The 20416-nt window shown below is 38.1% G+C and overlaps 2 protein-coding genes across 3 annotated transcripts; one reads left to right on the top strand and one right to left on the bottom strand.

Annotated features, from left to right (window-relative positions):
- The first annotated feature begins 13107 nt into the window (after nucleotides 1-13107).
- Nucleotides 13108-14237, top strand: LOC110630561 (uclacyanin 1). Its single transcript, XM_021778098.2, has 2 exons — nucleotides 13108-13350; nucleotides 13584-14237. Exons 1-2 carry the CDS (start codon nucleotides 13185-13187, stop codon nucleotides 14111-14113), a joined length of 696 nt encoding a protein of 231 aa, XP_021633790.2. The 5' UTR covers nucleotides 13108-13184; the 3' UTR covers nucleotides 14114-14237.
- A 229-nt stretch (nucleotides 14238-14466) lies between these two features.
- On the bottom strand, nucleotides 14467-17660 carry LOC110629666 (pentatricopeptide repeat-containing protein At3g12770). Of its 2 annotated transcripts, XR_002490259.2 has the most exons (3): nucleotides 15374-17660; nucleotides 14929-15215; nucleotides 14467-14830 (listed from the first exon to the last, which is right to left on the bottom strand). XR_002490259.2 is itself a non-coding variant. In XM_021776747.2 (2 exons), exons 1-2 carry the CDS (start codon nucleotides 17527-17529, stop codon nucleotides 15203-15205), a joined length of 2169 nt encoding a protein of 722 aa, XP_021632439.2. In that variant the 5' UTR covers nucleotides 17530-17660; the 3' UTR covers nucleotides 14467-15202. The 2 variants fall into 2 exon arrangements, 1 of the variants encoding a protein (XP_021632439.2); XM_021776747.2 differs by having other exon boundaries at nucleotides 14467-15215.
- Between the last annotated feature and the right edge of the window lie 2756 nt (nucleotides 17661-20416).

Raw genomic sequence — 20416 nt, forward strand, 5'->3', positions numbered from 1 at the left:
TTTCCACCTCAGTATCCACCCTACCCGTGGGGGGCAGAGTACTTGATGAGAGGTACATCAGAGTTTCCTAGGTATAACCCATATCCCACCTGTATGCCCTATCCTTCCTTTTACCCGTCATATCCACAGTATCCCATGTTCCCACCCTTCTTTTGTTACCCAGGGTCAGTAATCCCTAACCCAGGGCAAGTTGCACCTCCTCCACCACCAGTAGAACTAGTAGCCCCAGTTGTCCAAACACCCAAGTCTAGTTCACCTGGAGGAAGTATGGTGCAGATGACAGACTATTTGAGGTTGGATGTTCCCAGATTTGAGACTGGCGATGACCCTGTTGAGTATCTTAGAATGGTTAAGCTGATAACCGATGAGTTGGGAGCTAGTGAGAGTAGAGCCATTCAGATGGCAGGGGTCACATTGAAATGTGAGAAGGCAAGAGAATGGTTCACCCAGTATGTGGACCTGAGGGTAGAAAGCTTATCCTGGGAGCAGTTTGCTACAGAGTTTGCAGGATGGGCTTGTCTAGATAGCTTAAGGGAGCGTAAAGAGAGTGAATGTGAGCAGCTAGAGCAGACAGAAAACATGAGTGTAGAAACTTACCCAGAGAACAGTGATCATTTCCCTTTGGGTGAGGCTGCTGCAAAGAATAAAAAGAAAGTGAGAGACCTGAAAGGGTCAAAGAAAAGAGAGTTCTGGACTAGGGTAAAGTTTGCCATGGGTTGTCGCGAGGGTTCGAGTTCTGGTTGGAATAGCATTAGATGTGCGAAGTGCGGTAGGAGGCACAAAGGAGTCTGTCGGGCTGGGACAACAGCATGTTTCAGGTGCGGACAGGAGGGGCATATGGCACGAGAGTGTCCCACTATGACCGTATCAGCACAGTTCCCGCAGACATCCTCAGACAATAGAAGTCCATCAGAAGCTCCAGCCTCAGTATAGGGCAGAGATAGAGAAAGAGGGGTAGTCCCTTCTTCCGGAGGTTCCTTACGTGGAAGTCCGGTAGTTCCGACTTAGATTTTCACCCAGGATCAGCCAGAGACAGACACACCGAACACAGTGGTGCTAGGTACGCTCACTTTTACGTGTTCTGATGTGTATGATTTTCTGGACATTAGTAGAATATCAGTTGATGTGAGAATAGTAAAGTGTAGTAGAGTTCAATGTTCAAAGATAAAGGTTCAGAGACGAATGAGTCGTTAAAGGTTAGTGAGCCAGGAAAGAGCTCGAGAGCTATAGCCGTGGATTTTATCAATCCAGATAGAGAGAGAGTGATCTCTCATTTCTGAGTGGAGACCTCAAGTAAAGAAATAAGGCAGAGAATAGTGTAAGAAAGTGAAGAGTAAGAAAAAGAAAAAGAAAAGAATCAAAGTGAGTAAGAGAAAAGTAAGCAAAGAGAAGAGTAAGTGAAATAGAACAGAATAGAAGAAACGTAAAGTAAGAAAGTGTAGAAAGAGATTTCAGGTTAGTTTGGGATTAAGTGGCGATTGAGCTCTGGTTCAGATCGTTCTGGATATGTGAGGCGTAGAGTGTACACAAAAGTAGTCTGTTGGTGTGGGACTACAGCATGTATAGCTGCGAGCAGGAAAGACTCATATTATGTGAGTGTCCTACTGCGGCCCTGATTGGCACAGTCCCAGCAGAGGACTTCTAGTAGTGTAACTCAGCCTGTAGCTCTGCCATGTTTCAGGACAGGGGTTGAGGCAGGAGAAGAGAGTTCTCCTTTTCTTTGGTCAGTTCCCGAGGGAAGATTCGTTAGCTTGAGCTTGGATCTTCATCCTGACTCAGTAGGAGGCTAACACATTGAACACAATGACGTCAGCTATGTTCACTTGAGGGCGTTCAGATGTGTAGGGTTTAGTGGACCCTGATGTTTCTTTCCCTGTTGTTTTGAGAGCCGTAGATAGAGGGGGGTTTGATACCTTCTGGGCTTAGAGTGTTCTCTTTGGGTTGGCAAACCCGAGTGTGATCCATCTGAGGCAGAGTCCGTGAGTCAGTATAGTTCAGAGGTTGTTGAGAGTAGTAGATGCCTTCCAGCTGACCTTATGGTTCTAGGGGTGACTGGTGATGTCAACCTAGGGCGGAGTGGCTAGCTACTCGAGGTACTACCTAAGTCTACAAAGACAAGGTAGGAGAGTTCAGAGTTCAGAGGCTCGGATGGATCAGAGTTAGTCCTTAGAGGGGACAGTATAGCATACCCAGAAGTTTGATATCAGCCCTACAGGCTCGTGACTTCGTTAGAAAAGGTAGTCAGGGGTTTTCTTGCTCTTGTTCGATAGCATACTAGTCAGGTCAGGGAACCAGCCTCAGTACTTATAGACAGAAAAAGAGAAAGAGTGTTATATGTTATCCCAGACAAGCTAGCAGGTTTACCATTGGTAAAACCAATAGAGTCTGGAAGTTAAGTGAGGATGGAGACTAGACTCATCTTCACCTCTTCCTTTGAAATGGTACCTGTAGCATGTAAGAGTTGAAAAGCTGTAAGAGTTAGAAAAGCAGTTGCATAAGTGAGAAAGATAGTAGAGCAGTGTGAACTTGGTAGCTCAGGCTTCTATCCGACTTAGTACTACACCCTGGAATGTTCCAGTGTCGTTGTGAGAAACGAAGGATGAAACCTTGAGACTTTGTCACAACTGTGAGCAGTTACACACAGGCACGACCAAGGACAGGTGTTCCCACGCAGGAGTACTGATCGGTGGAGACAGCTAGTTGGAGCTGATTATTCTCCACGATAGATCTAAGAGTTGGGGACTAGATGTTGCGAGTTAGAGAGAGTTATAGAGAAAAAGCCAGGATAATAAAGAAGAAAAAAGGCGGGCAAGGGTCAGAGTGGCGCAGCAAAAGCGTAGAATAGTTCAGAAAAATAGAGAAGCATGCCCAGTATCTACTAAGTGTTGTAGATAAGAGAACACGGCATAGAGGCCAAGTTCTGTAATCTGAGTTCGATGTCAGGGCATACTGGAGAGAGTTGAAGCTATAGGCAAGGCATCTAGCATGTCCTTCGAGGTATTGTTCCTCTGACCGGGTTGAGTAAAGAGAAGCAAAGGGTAGTATAACCAGAGTAGTGTGCATAAAGCTAAGAAGAGCCAAAGAGAAAGAAAAGTTAGCAATCAGTGTGGACACAGATTAAGCAGTTAAGGGTCAGCAGAGTCAGGAAGTATAGACAACCCGGGAGTTTTACTCCAGTGGTATCTGTGTCTCTTCTCCGAGGAAGGTGTTAGGCTTTCCTTACTTGCTTAATTGCATGTGTGTTTGTTGTTTTGAACATTCGAGGACGAATGTTTTTAAAAGGGGGAAGAATGTAATACCCGGCTAGATTCAGACATCGAAATTCCTACCGTCCGGTGGAATTCGAGGATGTCAAGGGTCTCTAGAAGGGTAAGAGAAAGTGTTTCTAAAATAGTTTCAAGTGTTTTAAAGGTTTAGAGTGGAAAAGGATTGAGTTGTGAAGAGAAAAGGCCAAGGAGGCATTTTGCCATGTTCAGCCGCCGAAGGTAAAGTTCGGCCGCCGAAAGTGCCCAATGTTCGGCCCCCGAAGTTCAAGTTCGGCCCCCGAATGTTGCATGGTTTTGCATGCGATTCGGCAGCCGAAGTTGAGTTGGTCAGCCAGCTATTGTGCACTCATCAGTCGACGACATGGCCAGGTGTTGCTTCCAAATCACAAACAGAGGGTTAGGCCACGTCTCTCATGACTCATCTACAGGGTTTTATCACATCATGCACAGGTGTGGTGTTTGTCAAGTGTGTTTGAAGGTTTTGGGTCAAAAGGAGAGGGTTGGTGGTTTGGAGCTTTGGAAGAGGTGTTGGTCCATAGATCAGCTTTCAGGTTGTTCCTCTTCTGGTTTCAGAAGGTAAGGGAAGGTTTTGAACTTCTTTTACTGATTTATAAAGCTTTTAAAGAGGTTAAGGGTAGAGTTGCATATATAGGGTTTAAAGCTTAGTTTTTGATGTTTTGATGTGTTAATGGTGTAAGCATGATTATGTGTATGTTTGTTGTTTGTGTTGGGGTTGTTAGGTAGTTTTAGACCCCTTTGAACATACTCTGAAATATATGTGAGTTGAGGGAGGAGTTATGCATGTTGAAGGAGGGAGGTTGCCATCGGGGCTGAGTTCTGGATGAACTCAGGTTCGGCAGCCGAAGGAGGATTCGGCCGCCTAACATGCCAGACTTTCGTCTCTGGAGGAGGCATTCGGCCGCCGAAGGTGCTGCCGAAGGTGCCCTGTCCAGCCTTCCTTTACTTGTTTTACATGCATGTTTTGAGGTGTTCTAGAGGGGTTTTGGGGAGTTGTTTATCAGTTGTATAGAGTTTGTTTGGTACCTCATTTGCGTCCTCCATTGTAGGATTGGACCCGAGGAACCGAGGTGTTTAGCAGTAGTAGCTGCTTCAGAGTTAGAGGTAGCCCAAAGTTAGCCAAGCAGAGGCTACAGGTGAGTGGAACTAAACCTAATATTTTATCTTGAGAACTGACATGATTCTAGCATGATCCACGCATCATAAACTGCCATGTTATGTATTAGGTTGTGTTGCATTATAATTCACGAATATGATGCATTGCATATGTTGTTGTTCCTGTGGATGAATGTTGGATGATCCTTAGCCCTTGATAGAGAGCAGATACAGAGTTATGGCATGAGATAGCCATACCAAGTCGCCCCTGGATAGTCCAGGTCGCTCCTGGTACTATGAGTGAGACAGCTGGGCTGTCAAATCAGAGTTAAGTGTAGACCAGGTGAGACCTCGTCTCCTTGGCACAGTTGGTCATGTTATGATATCAGAGAGATAAGTGTAGACCAGGTGATGACATAGTCTCCTTGGCACAGTTGGTATGATTATAACATGTAGTTGAGGGTTATTGGTGACATATTCATCCTTGAGATGATATGTTTGTGATGTGATGCATTTCATGAGAGCATGGGAAGTCAGAGTCAACAAGAGTACAGAGGAAAGTTGTGCATGAATGTATGTTGTAATAGAATAGTGGACATGATGTAATTACAAGCTTAGTTGTACTGTAATGTGTGAATATGTACTGTCATAGACTGGATAGACTTGTGCTTTCCCTAGTGTCATTGTTATCGTGTGATGTATGATTAATCCCTTGTACATGAATCATGTTTTACGTTTCTTGATGAGAAATGTGTGAGTTAGGCTTAATGTATGGCTTCGATGAGATACCAGTGGGATGTGTTACACATGATAATGGGTTTCAAGCCCTTGCACCACAGCAGATAGTAGTCCCTGGTATAGGCCCTGAGGGCCAGCTCAGATTGACATATCTGAGTAGCAGTAGTTAAGCCTACAGAGTTTTACAGGATTGTCGAGTCGTTTTGTATCATGTATGGGATTTATCAGGTACACAGAGAGTATAGTTGCCTTGCTACAGGTCCCAGTGGCCTTAAGCCGATCTGGATCCTAGTGCCAGTGATGGTTCGGGCCGTTACAGAGGGGTACCGGTTTCCGGGTCGTTACATAAGGCCACTCCAAGCTTCTGGGGAGATCGACCCTGGATTAAATAGATCGGACTATCTGTTTTGGACTTGACCATACTGCGGTTTGATTCTTTTGTATCCTAATGAGTCAGGGCTTTCTACTGTCCCATCCGGTCATTCAGAATGGTTTATTCGGCCTTTTACGTTGCTCCTGTCTCCTTGGTTCTTTATCTAAGCATTTGGTTCTCGAGTATGTCTTAGTTAGTTGGGTGTTTCGCCCCTGAGTGTTTTCTAGGCTGTCTTCCCTCAAGCGTTTTGCGGGTTCTTAGCTGCTTAGACCTCTCTCTAGGCTAGCTGAGTTGGTTTAGTGCCAGTAGTCAATTCTCGAGGTTGATGCCTCTTATGATTGCCCCTGATGCTTTGTTTGGTTCTCTATCTTGGTATGCATTTTGCTTAGGATTCGCCTTGCCTTAATTTGGTCTTCCTATTAGCTTTACTAGTACCGAGCTCATTTTCTTAAGATCGACATGGCGCTTTGGCCCCATGAGCCTTGCATTGGCCTTTAGTAGGTTGCATTGCTACATGATACGGGCATTGGAGTGCTTTAGTTTAATTTCGTTATATGCTGGCTATTTTGCAAGATCGAGGTCTTATTATCCTGTAATTCGAGCTCTTTCGAGAGGTCGAATTCGGAATTTTTTTTTTAATTTCTATTCCAGCACCCTCTTGAGGTTAGCATGGCGCTTTGGCGCTTTTGGGCTGTTGTGTGAGGTCAAAGTCTTTTTACCTTATAACTCGAGCTCTTTTGGGAGGTCAGAGTTTAACTTTTCATTTATGGTCCCGTACCCCAATCTTTTATGTGAGGTCGGAACTATGTTTGACGGGTACCGAATCCGTCAATTTAAAATTTACTTCCCTTTTCTCAATTGACAAGAACTTGTAGACAGAGTAAGTGAGTATCAATTCCACAGAGACCTTAATCTTGTTTAATTTAGATGACCAATTTGAAATAGAAGAATAGTTTAATTCAAAAAGTGAGAAGAGAATTTTTTTTATGAGAGGGGTTTTGCCTTGAGCAAGCCTGTAAAAATAAACTTAAAAGAAAAAAAGAAAATAAATAAATAAATAAATAAATAATGTAATTGAAAATTGAGAAACAAATAATTAATTAAAACTTTCAGCTGAAGGTAATCAAATTGAGGTATTTTGCAGTTGATCATTGATTAGAAATAAAATATTTCATATTATTATCTATTGTTTGGTTATAGTGGTCAAACACGCGAATCCCACCAATTCTTCCTTATAAATAAATTAATCTGCTTCGTGCTTAAATTAATTTCTAGTCAACTAACAATCCCAACAAGCGTGTAGATTTAATTAGTCGACTGCTTTAAGAGAGAAGAACCCAAACTTGATTAATAAAAACACGTGTTTTATTTAAATCAAATCCACTAATTTCTTAATATAAACTAATATATTAATTGCCACTTGTTATTAACCCAATTAAACAATTACGGATTTAATTATATTAATTAGCAATATGTTGTCTTCCCAAGAGATTCAATGGGCCCCTTGAATTCTCAAGAAAACAACAATGGAGGTGGTGTTTCTCGAATTCAGAAATTAATAGAAAATAGAAAATAAGATGAAGAGAATTAAAGTGCATAACCTCACAACTTGAACAAACCTCAAATTAAATTAATCTTCAACTGAAAATAAATTGTTTAGCCACTCATGGCCATAATAAAATTATAACAACCAAGTAAAAGAAAAGAAAAAGAAAAGAAGATGGAAAAGGTGGGGGCAACGAGAGAGGAAATGAGAGTGAGAGGTAGAATATGATTCTGGTTGAATGCTATGAGCCTTTATATAGGCACAAAAAAATAGAATTTAAAATAAAATCTATTATCCCTATCTTATCTCTATCCTAATATTACCTCTATCCTCATCTTATCTCTATCATCATCTTATTGAGTTTGATTCAATTTGACTCTACTTGAAGCTGATCTTATCCTTGCTTAGGTGGCAAAATTTATTTTATCTCCCCATCGCCTCGAGTTACAGGTTTGGTCAAGGTTGTAGCCTCCCACTATAAAAAAAATCCTTTAATTCAGCCTTTTTTCTTTCTTTTCTCAACTTATGCTCATAAACCTGTATAAAATTAAATTCAAATTAAAATTAAATATTTATATTAAAATTACAGTAAAATCAAGGAATTAAATGAGAAAAAAAATGTGAGTTTTACAACTCATCAGTGTTCTTATGTATTGTTTTTGCGTGTTGTCATCGTATGTCGCTGTTTGCTGAGAGCATACGGTATTTTTTATTAATAAAAGGCGAAAGAATAGTTCCCTTTATCCTCTCAGCTCGGTTTTGTGGTGTTGGTGGTCATTTTCCGAGGCCATTCACCTACCTCACTAAGGGCTTGCTCAAGATTCAAGCTCTTAGACCTTACTGTCGCTTCCAGGCTCTTAGACCTTACTGTCGCTTCCAGGCTCTTTACCTTTATATGGGATTCAGGCTCATTGGCCTTACTGTCGCTTAGTCATCTCAGTCGGTTTTGTGGTAGTAGAGGTCATTTTTCGAGGCCGGTCACCTACCTCACTGAGGTCTTGCGCAAGATTCAGGCTCTTAGGCCTTACTGTCACTTCTAGGCTCTCTAGCCCTGCATGGGATTCAGGCTCATTGGCCTTATTGTCGCTTCGTCATCTCAGCCGATTTTGTGGTGCCAGGGGTCATTTTTCGAGGCCGGTCACCTACTTCACTGAGGTCTTGCACAAGATTCAGGCTCTTAGGCCTTACTGTCGCTTCTAGGCTCTCTAGCCTTGCATGGGATTCAGGCTCATTGGCCTTACTGTCGCTTTGTCATCTCAGCCGGGGGTCATTTTCCGAGGCCGGTCACCTACCTTACTAAGGTCTTGCGCAAGATTCAAGCTCTTAGGCCTTACTGTCACTTCCAGGCTCTCTAGCCTTGCATGGGATTCAGGCTCATTGGTCTTACTGTCGCTTCGTCATCTCAGCCGATTTTGTGGTGCCGGAATCATTTTGTGAGCTTTGTCACCTACCTCACTGAGGTCTTGAACAAAATTCAGGCTTTTTGGCCTTACTGTTGCTTCTGAATTTTATCTGCAAAATAAGAGTTTGCACAGAGCGTATATAACGAGAATGCTCATTGTTAATTCAATAATATTCATCAATATATAGTATGTCGCACATGGCACTTAACTTCATATTTCAATGAATGTAAATATTAGTTTTCACTAATACTATTAACTCGTGGAATTTAAAAGTTCAATAAATAATATTTTACATGTGTAAAATATTATTTAACTTTACACAAAGTAAACATACATTATTCTTTTCATTAGAATGTTCATGCTACTTCTAGAATATTCATACTACTCTCAGAATATTCATACTACTCTCAACTAGCAACAAAAACTCTCTCGCTAAGCTAGTATATTATTAGGCATATATTTGTGTACTCATGGAAATTTTATTCTAAGATTTAAACTTTATAATTAGACATGATATTCTAAGATATTTGCATCTAAAATAATAATAATAATAATAATAATTAGAGTTATGATGTTACTAATAGCATCTGACGCTTATCAATTATAGGAAAATAAAAATATGTATAACTTAATTGAGTGTATAAATGTCGTTTAAAATAAGGAGTAGTTAATTTTATTTATTTACTTAATAATATATTAATTATTTTACATGGTTGTTATTTTATTTTATTTTTATCTAAATATTGCTAATTTAAAAATTGAAATAATAATTATTTTTTATTTAATAATAGAAAACTTGATGTGTGATTAATATTTGAAGTGAAGGTATTTATGACAATACTACCACAACACACTTTATTATTATTATTATTATTATTATTATTATTATTATTATTATTATTATTATTATTATTATTCTTCAAAGAGTATGGATACTTACCTCCCAATGGCTGAGATCCATTTGACAGACTTTGTGTACATTAAAGTAACTCGTGTCGCCAGCTCCTGGTTATACCCTTTCTTGTAGATGTTGGGCTTGACGTGTAACCTTGCATGTCTTGTGGACAACAATAGAACTCACTGTCCACCCTGATATTAATCCTCAGCAAGCTCAAGGTTGTTTGTCGAGATAGAGTTATTCCTAGATTTGCTAACTGTCGACTTGGCCGACCTGCACAATCAGGCTGTCGTGCTCCACTAAACTCAAGTTCGAAAATTGCACTCGTCTTCAAGCTAGCCAACATGTACAACCCAAATCCCTCTTCGATTAGTTTGGGTATTTGATAATTTCTTGTTGTCTCCCTGTCGCACGATGCTTGAGAGACGCTATTGTCCGACCAAATTGGATGGTTATGAGTCGCGCTTGGCTACTCTACAACATCATTCCATCCGACTTGAAATGTGAGTCCGACCTCAAACATGGCTCCAACCTCGAACACGAATATAATTTCGAGCACTGTTCCAACCTCAACGTGTAATAATACTGTGATTGTTGGATTTGCCGAGCTTCTTTGAATCCTGCTACTCCGACCGTCCGACTTGCTAATTCGAATCTTGAGGGCAGTCTGGCCATCTGATCGGGAATGCGAGACCAACTTCAGACATGACTTCGACCTCAAGCATACATCTATTCGACTTCACGATTTCAATCTCGAGCGTGAGTCCATCGCCTATTAAGTATGACCTGATTTATTCATATGGGTCAATGTCTAGTTGGGCTCGCAATGTTTACTGGGAACCTCTTGTTGGTTTGCTAAAGTTGTTCTTTTCAAGTTCGCTTTATCGACTTGTCTGGGCTCTTCCTCCGACCTGTTGAGCATGATCTGCTAGGGCCTTCCCACTCAAAAGTTGATCATTTAATGGTGTCTATTTTAATTCTTGACGATTGTGGTTTCTTCATTTGCAGACATGCGGTGTTGGCTCCATCATGTCTACCCATCTGCATTGACAGGTGGTGTCGTGCCGACCTCACTTGTTGGAGTTCGACCAGACTAGCAATCTTCTTTGTTAGCAACTTCTTCATTAGGTCGACGCATCTTTGGCAGCTCGAACTCTTTCCAATTTTGCTATTCCAACCAACCGACCTCTCGATGCTCCGACCAACGAACCCTGCCGCAGTCCTCAATCAAAATTTGTGTTCGGGAAAGTTTGAGTTTCTTGCTCAAAGCCTTCCATACTCCACCTCTCTAACTTGCTACTTGGGACTTTATAGCCGACCTGCCCATCTAACCTTTACAACATATGTACGGTCGACCTCACAATTTTAACAAATATATACATCATTGATTCTTTTTCTCTTTATAGAAAAGATTAAAATTTTATACTCACAGATAATCTAAAGTTTCACTCCACTGTATTTCAAAGAAAAAAATTAGTAGTAATAAAATTCAATAATCATTAAAATAAACTATCTGAAAGACTATTAAAAGATTCTTGAACATGATAAATCTTTCTTTTCAGCTGGGCTATTGCAAACCTCCAACTTTCTTTTCGCACAAACTTTCATACCTTCGTGTGGATCTCAATGGGTGAATTTAGGAACTTTAGATAATAAAATCTCTTTCGTTTCCACAGACGGTGCCAATTGATAGATCTTGTTTTCCTCCTGCTCCATTTGATAGATCTGGTTTTCTTCTTGGTCCATCATATGAGTCCATCAAATGGGTCTCTCAATATTCTATTTGATGAAAGGACCTGCAAAATAAGAAAAGATGGTCAGGGGTCTACCGGGGATGCCCCGGTGGAGACCCTCCGACGTTCAAGTCAGATTCATGGACTAGTCTAGTATGGATAATGACGCGGAACCCTATGGCACAAGCCTCAAACCCACACGCACAAGTAGATATGGAATCCAAAGATTTGATAAACCCACCTCCTATGGTACCCCAAACTTAGAGAAGCTGAAATACCAATGATCGAAGGATTTAGATGAGAATCTAACAAACGCCACAACGAATAGTTGATAAGTTAGCCAAGATTTTTGGTGCAATTGATGAAAGCAAATCCTCACTCTCACTCAAAGCAATGCACGCCAAAGGCATGAAAAGAATTCTGAAATTTTGATTAAAAGCTGCCTCTTACAATTGTTTCTTATTCTTATATAGTAAGGAGAAAAACAAATAAAACCCTAAGACACTGTTCTTGGACCTGACTTAAACACATAAGGCCCAAACCCAATCACACACTAAAATAACACATAAGTATTAAAACATAAGCCCAAAACATGGCCCAACACTCTAAAACTTAAAAGTTAAAATATGGCCAGAATACAAGCCCAAACAAAACTAAAATAAAATAAGTGTTAAATAATAAAAATATAGCAAGTCCATCATAAAAAAACTGAATCTTCACAAAAACCTTACTTGATCTTCACTTTAGGCTTCCCTTTGTATAGTTTTAGCCCATAGGTTTGATTAGACTCCCTAAGCCTATGATTGCAAGTGTTGCACCAAATCTGTCCCATATGAGTTGAAGCATGCCCCAAATATATATGGATAATATGAATATGATTTTGAACTCCTTTTAGATCGATTTGAATGACATAAGTTTGCTGCACACCATTATTAAAAATTTACCCTATTGGATTCGTATTAGATAGGCAAGAGTTGCTGAGAAAAGAATAGAAAAGATATGGAGCTAAGGAAGAAGCTAGAAGAAGAAGGAGGAAAGAGAAGACCCCCTTTTTTTACCTGCCCCTCTTGTTCCTGCTATTGTGCTATCTGTCTATGTCATTCAGTCCCATACGTACGGACATGTCAGATCCCCTCTCCATGCCAGACGATCATTTAATTCTTCTCGGCGCGCATCCGGGCAGGGCTGCGAGGTGACTGGGTCTGCTATTCTTTTCCTCACATCACATCACTGGACTGGACTTCTTCTTGCTGGATTTGGGCTCGCGGGTAATCCATCCGGTCCAGCATGTCTGGGTCGAGGCCTGAGATACTGAATTGGTCAGCCTAAAGAGGGCTTGATGGGTTTTAGGCCACTATTCTCCTCTTGGGCCCGGTCTCGCCGAGGATAGAGGAAGTCCAGCTGTCATCACCATTATTTAATTTCACATGGCAAATGGGCGATGAATATATTTTTAAGTTGCTTGACAGATTCAAATTATTCCCAAAACATTTTTATTTTATTTTATTTTATTTCCTGTAAATGTATTGGTTAGGATTATTTCTTTTTATTTTATATTTTTGGCGAAGGTAATGGCTAGGATGTGGATTAGGTACAGTTGTCCATTCATGGATGCCACAAAACCACTCCAACTTCAAACATGTGAGCTCAGGTTTAAATCATATTATAATTAATAATTATAAAATTATATCCTTTTATTTAGAAATAATTATTATTAGGTCCTCCATTTTTTTAAAAATTTACTGACTTATTTATTTTTTAAAATTATTCAATTAAAATATTAATATTTTCTTTTTAAAAAAGATAAAAATAAAAAAAATAAAATCTAAAATATCTTAAATTTATTTATATATATTTACTATCTAATTAAATATTTCAGTACAAATATTAATATATTTTACAACCATCTATATAACAACTTCATTTTTCCAAGTAAATTAATAATCAACACACAAATAACCAACTCCATCAAGTACAGCCCATACACTAATTAATTATTATTATTAATAATTTTCCTTCTCGAGTTATATTCTCTTCGATCTGTATATAAGGAATTCCAGTGAAGCCAAAAATGACATTATCTTCAATTGCATATCTGTCTCTGCAGCAAATTAATGGTAAAAATGAGAACAATCATGAGCTTGGGTGTTATAGCAATGCTGCTGAAACTAGCAGTGGCAGCAAATTACACCGTTGGATCTCCAAATGGTGGTTGGGACACCACCACTGATGTTCAATCCTGGGCAACATCTCAATCCTTCTTGGTTGGAGATAACTTGAGTGAGTATTGCTTGTCACATTATCAATAAATTTAGACTTTTTTACCATTTTTTAAATCAAGCTGACTCTCATATTAATTATAACAAGTCCAAATATTTTTTATTTATTATTTTTTTATAAAAAGTAAAAATAGAAATTAAAGTGATGAATTTAAAATTTTTTAAAATTTAACTAAATATACTTACCAATAAGGCTGTGAATAGATAAATGGATTAATTAACAATACATTGCAGTTTTCCAATATGGACCAAACCACAATGTGTATGAAGTTTCAAAGGGAGATTATGACACCTGCCAGACCAGTAATCCAATTCAAACGCAAAGTGGGGGCTCCACCGTCATTCCTCTTTCTTCTCCAGGCAAGAGGTACTTCATCTGTGGAACACCAGGACATTGCACCCAGGGAATGAAGCTTGAGATTGACATTCTTGCGACTGCACCGCCGCCAGCTTCACCTACAAATTCTCCACTGCCATCCTCTCCGCTCACTCCTCCTGTTTCCTCTCCTTCTCCATCTCCAAAAAGTTCTGGTTTTCCTTCGCCAGCACACTCACCGGAACTCGCTCCTACATTATCTCCTTCATCTCCATTCCCACCTGAGTCGCCGTCGGAACTTCCTGAATTCTCTCCTACTAGCTCCCCTCTACCTGGTGTTTCTTTAGCTGCGCCACCATCATCGGCCAACAAAGACACCATCCCCACAAATCTCATTATAAGCTTCAGCCTGATCATGATGATGATGATGAAGCTTCTGGGCCTTTAGGCAACTGGAGCGAAAGATGATTCTTTTAGACAACGACCGGTTGAATGTTTTCTTCATTTCCTTTTTCTTGTCTGTCTTTCAATGTATCTGATAGTTATATATCTATTAATTGCATTAGAATGATATCTTCTTGGATTTTGCAGTTTTTAATTTATTAATTATAAAAAATTTATATATTCTTTAAGCATCCAATTTTATTCTGATTTGAACTCTCTATAGCCCTCACGTTTCTGGAAATATCTTGAATAAAATGAGAATTTTTTAGCATAATAAAAGAAAATTGATTTATCGATGAAGCAAATGCGAAATAAACATTTGAGGCAGACACACTTGTCCATAAACACACCTGTTCAGACACCTCTAGGATCTTAAGAGTATCAAAGCTATTTTGAGTTTAATGTATTGAATGAATGATAATTCTGCTGAAGGTAACAACTCAGGAACGTGTTCAGCAGGTAAAAGCTATAATAATCTCTTAAAAATTTGCCTGACGAATCTCAATCCTCAATGGAACTACACTTAAAAGGTAACGCAGTGAGGAAGAAGCTTACACTTGAATAATTACAATTTTTCTCATATGTCCATGGTTACTGGATACCTTGCTCATGCAAATGCAGAGAGAGAACGAAATGCAGAGGGAGAACATTGAGGTTGCAGGAGAGAACGCACTGTGGAAATATGATGCAGCAGCTTACAATAAATGTCAGGCCATGGCATCTGCAAGAATGGCCAGCCAAGACCGAGTATATTTGGGATGAAAACAATTTTAAGCTATTCAAGACATTGGTGAAAAAATTCGAGGCAAACCAGCTTACCAGCATTTACATAAAGACATAAAGAATCTATGTTTTAATTTTCATTCACCTCCCCTAACATTCAGGATAATCATCCAGATCTGTACAACCATGAAATGGGTCAAATTGGAGCAGTCAAGGCCAAAATTTCCAATCGAGGTTCCTCCAGAAGCAAACAAAGCAATGGCAACAAGCCCATGGGACAGAGACGGATATAAAAATCGATGCTGCATCAGCTGGTCAGACTGGTCTACTTGCTATTTTGGTAAACAAGATCAAATCTTTATTCTTCAAGTTAAATGCAGCCACTGTGGAAGAGAATGTTAAAGTTAACAACTTGCCCATCTATTAATTGTTATGCTACAACCTTTTGAGATATCTACTGTTTCAGTAAAAGAATCTGCAGTATCCCTCTCTCTCTCGAATTTACAAATGCTTGTTAATCAATATTCAGGTATTCACTCACCAGTAATCACCACATGAACAAAATCCATCTCTAAAGTGGTGGAACCTACGGATATCCCGCATAATAATCTCTCGACATGTGATCTTAGAGATCAATTTTATTACAGTGTGACAATCCCTGCATACACGTAGGTTCTTAGTAATTCTTATAATGGTGTTTGGACCAGTATTAATAAGAACAAAAGCAATTGCCAGTCTTTCACTGTGATCCCAAAGCATATTCTCTTTTGTTTCTTCATCAACATTGTATAACACTGAACTCGTGTCCGGCTTGTATCCAACTTCCTTGAGTAGATGATTCAATTGCCTTAACTTGGCATATATATCTTCTATTTGTGGATGTGACTTATCTCCAACTAAGAACTGATGAACCATCTTATCGAACTCAACAAAGCTGCAGCCTGGGGGTTTCGTTAATCCCTTTTCTCGCATCAACGTTCTAACTCTTTCCACATCATCCCATCTTTTCTCAGCTGCATAAATATTGGAAAGGCAAATGTATCCACCTACCTGTTTTGCATTCATATCAAAAAAATTTTGAGCAGAGATCTCCGCCATCTCAACATTTCGATGTAGTCGGCAAGCATTGAGGAATGCAGCCCATATATCGCTTGAGGGATTAATTTCCATGGTTTGGATAAGCTTGTATGCTTCATCCAAATGCCCAGCTCGGCCAAGAAGATCCACCATACATGAATAGTGAGCAAGTACAGGCTCTACATCATAATCTTTTGTTACTGTGTAGAAGATTTCTTTACCTTCAGCAACCAATCCTGTATGACTGCATGCTGACAAAACTGAAGTGAGAACACCTTCATCTGGAATGATATTGTTCTTGATCATTTCATGAAAAAGAGATACAGCTTCTCTCCCCATTCCATGAATGCCATATCCAGAAATCATGACACTCCAACAAATTAAATTCTTTTCAGGAGTCTCGCAGAAAACACGACGTGCACAAGCCAAATTTCCACATTTAGCATACATGTCTATAAGGGCTGTTGCCACAACGGTAGTTGCACCAAACCCATTCTTAACAAGGTAAGAGTGAACAGACATGCCAAATTGCAAAGCTGTGATCTGATCACATGCTACAAGCACAGATATGAAGGTTACTTGATCAGGTTTGGCTCCTTCCTGAATCATTCGACAGAAAAGACTTAAGCTTTCAAAAGCATAGTTGTTTCTTGCATAGCCTGAAATCATAGAATTCCAGGACACTGTGTCTTTCCATGCCATTTTCTCAAATAATCTTCTTACATAGACCATAGAGTTGCACTTAAAATACACTTCAATAAGAGGGTTCATCAAAAAATCCATACAGAGCGCATACCTATTTCTGATCACATAACCATGAATCTCTTTTCCCTGCTTCAATGCAGCTAGATCGGCACAAGTACAAAGGAGACCAACCAAAGTCATGCCATCTGAAGACGATCCAGTTTGCTTCATTAAGTAAAAAATGGTCAAAGCCTCTTTCGGTTTACCGTTCTTCACATAACCCGATATCATGGTGTTCCAAGAAGTTATATCTCTCACAGGCATTCTATCAAATACCATCCTTGCTGTCCACATGTCTCCAAACTTAGAGTACATTGCAAGAAGAGAATTAGCCACATAAATGTCCGAGTCAAACCCAGAATGGACCGCCTCACCATGAATTCTCCTACCCATTTCCACATTCAAGAAATCACCACACGCCTTAATCACAAAAGGATACGTAAACTTATCCGCCTTCTGTCCAAAACACGACATTTGTTGATACAAAACAAGAGCTTTAACTGGAAGACCGTTGCAAGCATAGCCTCTAATCATAAAATTCCACAGGAAAGAATTTTTCAAGACGATCCCATCAAAGATCACCTGAGCGTCAGTCATATGACCACAATTTGCATAGAAAGCTGCGAGTTTGGTGGTTAGATAAGTATTATTTTGGATATTGCCAGAAACAATAATATAGGCGTGGAGTTGCTGGCCTTTAGTAAGCCATTTGATGTTGGTAAGTGATTGTAAAATAGCTCCACATTGAAGGGAAGAGAGTGGTTGTAATAGAGATTTGTCTACAAAATGAGCGTGGGTAGTGAACGGCGTTTTATTGAGAAAAGGTGGCCAGTGATGTTTGAAGAGCTTGCGATTGAGGCTAAGAACGCCATCCATCAATGAGAAGTTGAGCCCTTGGCCTGCTTCTTGAAGAGAATGCTAGAGTACACAGTGGAGGGTATTCCAGTTAAAAGATCACCTTTATGCACTCACACAGAAAGTTATGGGCTCTGCTTTGCCAAATTTCATTACTACCGTGGATAACTTAATAATAATTATTATGAGTAGGAAATTCAAAGGGAAAGAAAAGGAGAAGTGAGGAGAGAAAGAAAGAAAGAAATTTGAAGAATTTTGAAGATCTAAGGTTTGTGATCAATTTTTTCAAATAATTTTTAATTAGTTAATTATGTTGATTTAATTTTTTATTATATTGGAGAAATTGAATCAAGTAAATAATATTTGAAATACAGTGAATATTTAAAGTTAGAATAAATGAAGAAAATAATAGAAATAAAATTTTTGGTATCAATAGGAAATTTGTCCAAAATTCAAGTTAAGGATTAAAATGAAATTTTATTATTTCTATACGTTAAAATTGTAATTTAGACTAGATTAAGGATATTGAAATTCTTTTGAATTAAGGTGAAAATTTTAAATGAAAAAAAAATAGAGATGGCTGAAATTATATAGATTAAAATGAAAATTTAATAGATGTATATTAAGTTGAAATTATAAAATTTATAAGAAATTTGAAAAAAAAATATAGAGGGATTAAATTGAAATTTTAAGGACAAAAAGAAATATATTAGGATAGACATGAAGTATGGAGAAATCATTATAGAATACTTGGTGAATTTTAAACGGAGGATAAAGTAATTGGGTAATTATTAATCAATTGGTTTATAAATAAAATGCGAGAAGTAGAATTATTCAATTAAATAAAATTTAACAAGTTGTAAAAAATTGAAATTATAAATTTATAAAGTTAACTATAGTAATTATCACAGTAAAATGTGAGTTATATGAAATTTTAATAAATTTATAGAGTGAAAAAAAATTTGAAAAAAGTAAAAATCAATTATTTTCATATTGTTAGGTACCGTGTTAAATAAATTAATTAAATGATTTGGTATATGAAAATTATATATGAGATAGTTTTTTTTAGATTTATGAACAATTGTTTATTACTGTATGGATAGGAACTTATGAAATATATAAAAATTTCTTAAATATATATATGACCATGTAGATGAAATGGATACAATATGTGAATAGCGTGAGTAATAACTAATTTTCACCTCTAATTTATTTGATAAAAATTATGGGTTAATATAAGGTATAACATATCATATTTATATTTTGAAATATTACACTACAGTTATACTGATTTTTAAAATATAATAAGGTACTAATAGGTACGCCTGATAAGCCCCACTGTTACCATTATAGATTCGGCTTTTGAACCTGTAATATCCGGCTAAACCCCGGCACCGAAATTCCTACCTCCGGCGGAATCTCCGTTGGAATCTGGAATTTCTCGGATGTCGAAATTTTCTAGAAGGGTAAAATAAAGGTTTTTCAAAAATGTTTTTACATATTTTATGGTTTGATTTAGAAAGAAAATTGAGTTTTGAAAGAAAAGAAAGTTTTGAAGGGAAATGCCAGGTTCGGCCGTCGAAAGTGGCTCCCTTTTGCTGCCGCCGAATGTCAAGTTCGGCCGCCGAACGTGGTGGAGTTGTGGAAGCACATTTGGCCTCTGAAGGTGGTCTGGCCAGCCACCTATAAAAGGCCCAATGTCCGAAAATGGGCGAGTTTTATCTCCCTATTTTCAGGCAAAGGTGAGTTCTTGACCCTCCATGGTTGATTTTATGTTTTCCTTCAAATCTCCCAGAGTTTTTATGAGTTTTTACCGTGTTCTGAAGATTTTAAAGCTAAGATCAAGGTTTTAGAAGCTTGGAAACCTCAGGAGCTTGTTTCTCTACATCTCCAAATTTGGATCGCCTCTCCTCTCGATCTTCAAGAGGTAAGAGTAGATCCTTACCCTCTCTTATGTTTTAAGTAAGTAGTGTGGGGTTTTGATGTATTCAGTTTCAATGCATGCACAGGTCGAGTTTGGTATATGAAAAGTTTAAAATTGTATGTAAATGTATGATCATGTATGGGATTTATCAGGTGTGACAGGTTGTATGTTAGGCTTGTTACGGGTCCCGGCGACCTTAAGTCAATCTGGATCCTAGCGCCGGTAGCGGTCCGATTTCGGGTCGTTACAGAACCATACCGTTATTTAGTATTTCTGCCCTATCACCTGATCTAATTTAATAGTTCCAATTAAATTTACAGGGCCAAAATAATTTTAAATAAAAAAATAAAATAAGAAAAGATTAAAGAAAATAATAACAATAAAATTGTATCCATATAAATAAATATTATAAGAGTTACATATGCATAATTAAAGTGTTTTCATGGTTATTTTGATTCATTTATTTATATAAATTATTTATATTTTATTTGAATCATCTGTTTCACTTGAATTTTGTTTAAATGATTTAATTGAAAAAATTTGAGTACCACTAAACAAATTGTTTAGCGCATAGGAATTTATTATTTCTCACTCAGATTGTAGTTCCAAGGAGCAGAAGATCAAGATCTGTATTAATCCAACTAGTGTTACATCATATTTTGCAAATTTTGTTTAAAGTTGATTTTGAAAATATGACATATACATAAAGTTTTAGATATAAAATTGTATATGGTTGTGAATTAAATATATTTGAAGATTTTAATTTTGGTGTAAATATATGGTTATTGGTATAAGTTTTTGAGTTGAAATTAATAAGAAAGTATATGAAGTGTTTGATTTGAGTTGAAATTATATTGGTATTGAAAGAAGTTTGGGGGTTAAAGTTAGAGTTTATAGAAATGTGATTTTCCCATTCACAGGTGGAATTAAATCCATATTATAAGGAAAACTCTGTCGAATTTTTGATAAAAATATTTTTAAAAA

Source organism: Manihot esculenta, chromosome 13 (assembly GCF_001659605.2).
Source record: "Manihot esculenta cultivar AM560-2 chromosome 13, M.esculenta_v8, whole genome shotgun sequence".
NCBI lineage: Eukaryota > Viridiplantae > Streptophyta > Magnoliopsida > Malpighiales > Euphorbiaceae > Manihot > Manihot esculenta.

Coding starts and splice junctions, on each gene's coding strand:
- LOC110630561 (XM_021778098.2), top strand. CDS start 13,185: ATGGTAAAAATGAGAACAATCATGAGCTTGGGTGTTATAGCAATGCTG. Junction 13,351..13,583: donor CTTGGTTGGAGATAACTTGA/GTGAGTATTGCT, acceptor AATACATTGCAG/TTTTCCAATATGGACCAAAC.
- LOC110629666 (XM_021776747.2), bottom strand. CDS start 17,529: ATGGATGGCGTTCTTAGCCTCAATCGCAAGCTCTTCAAACATCACTGG.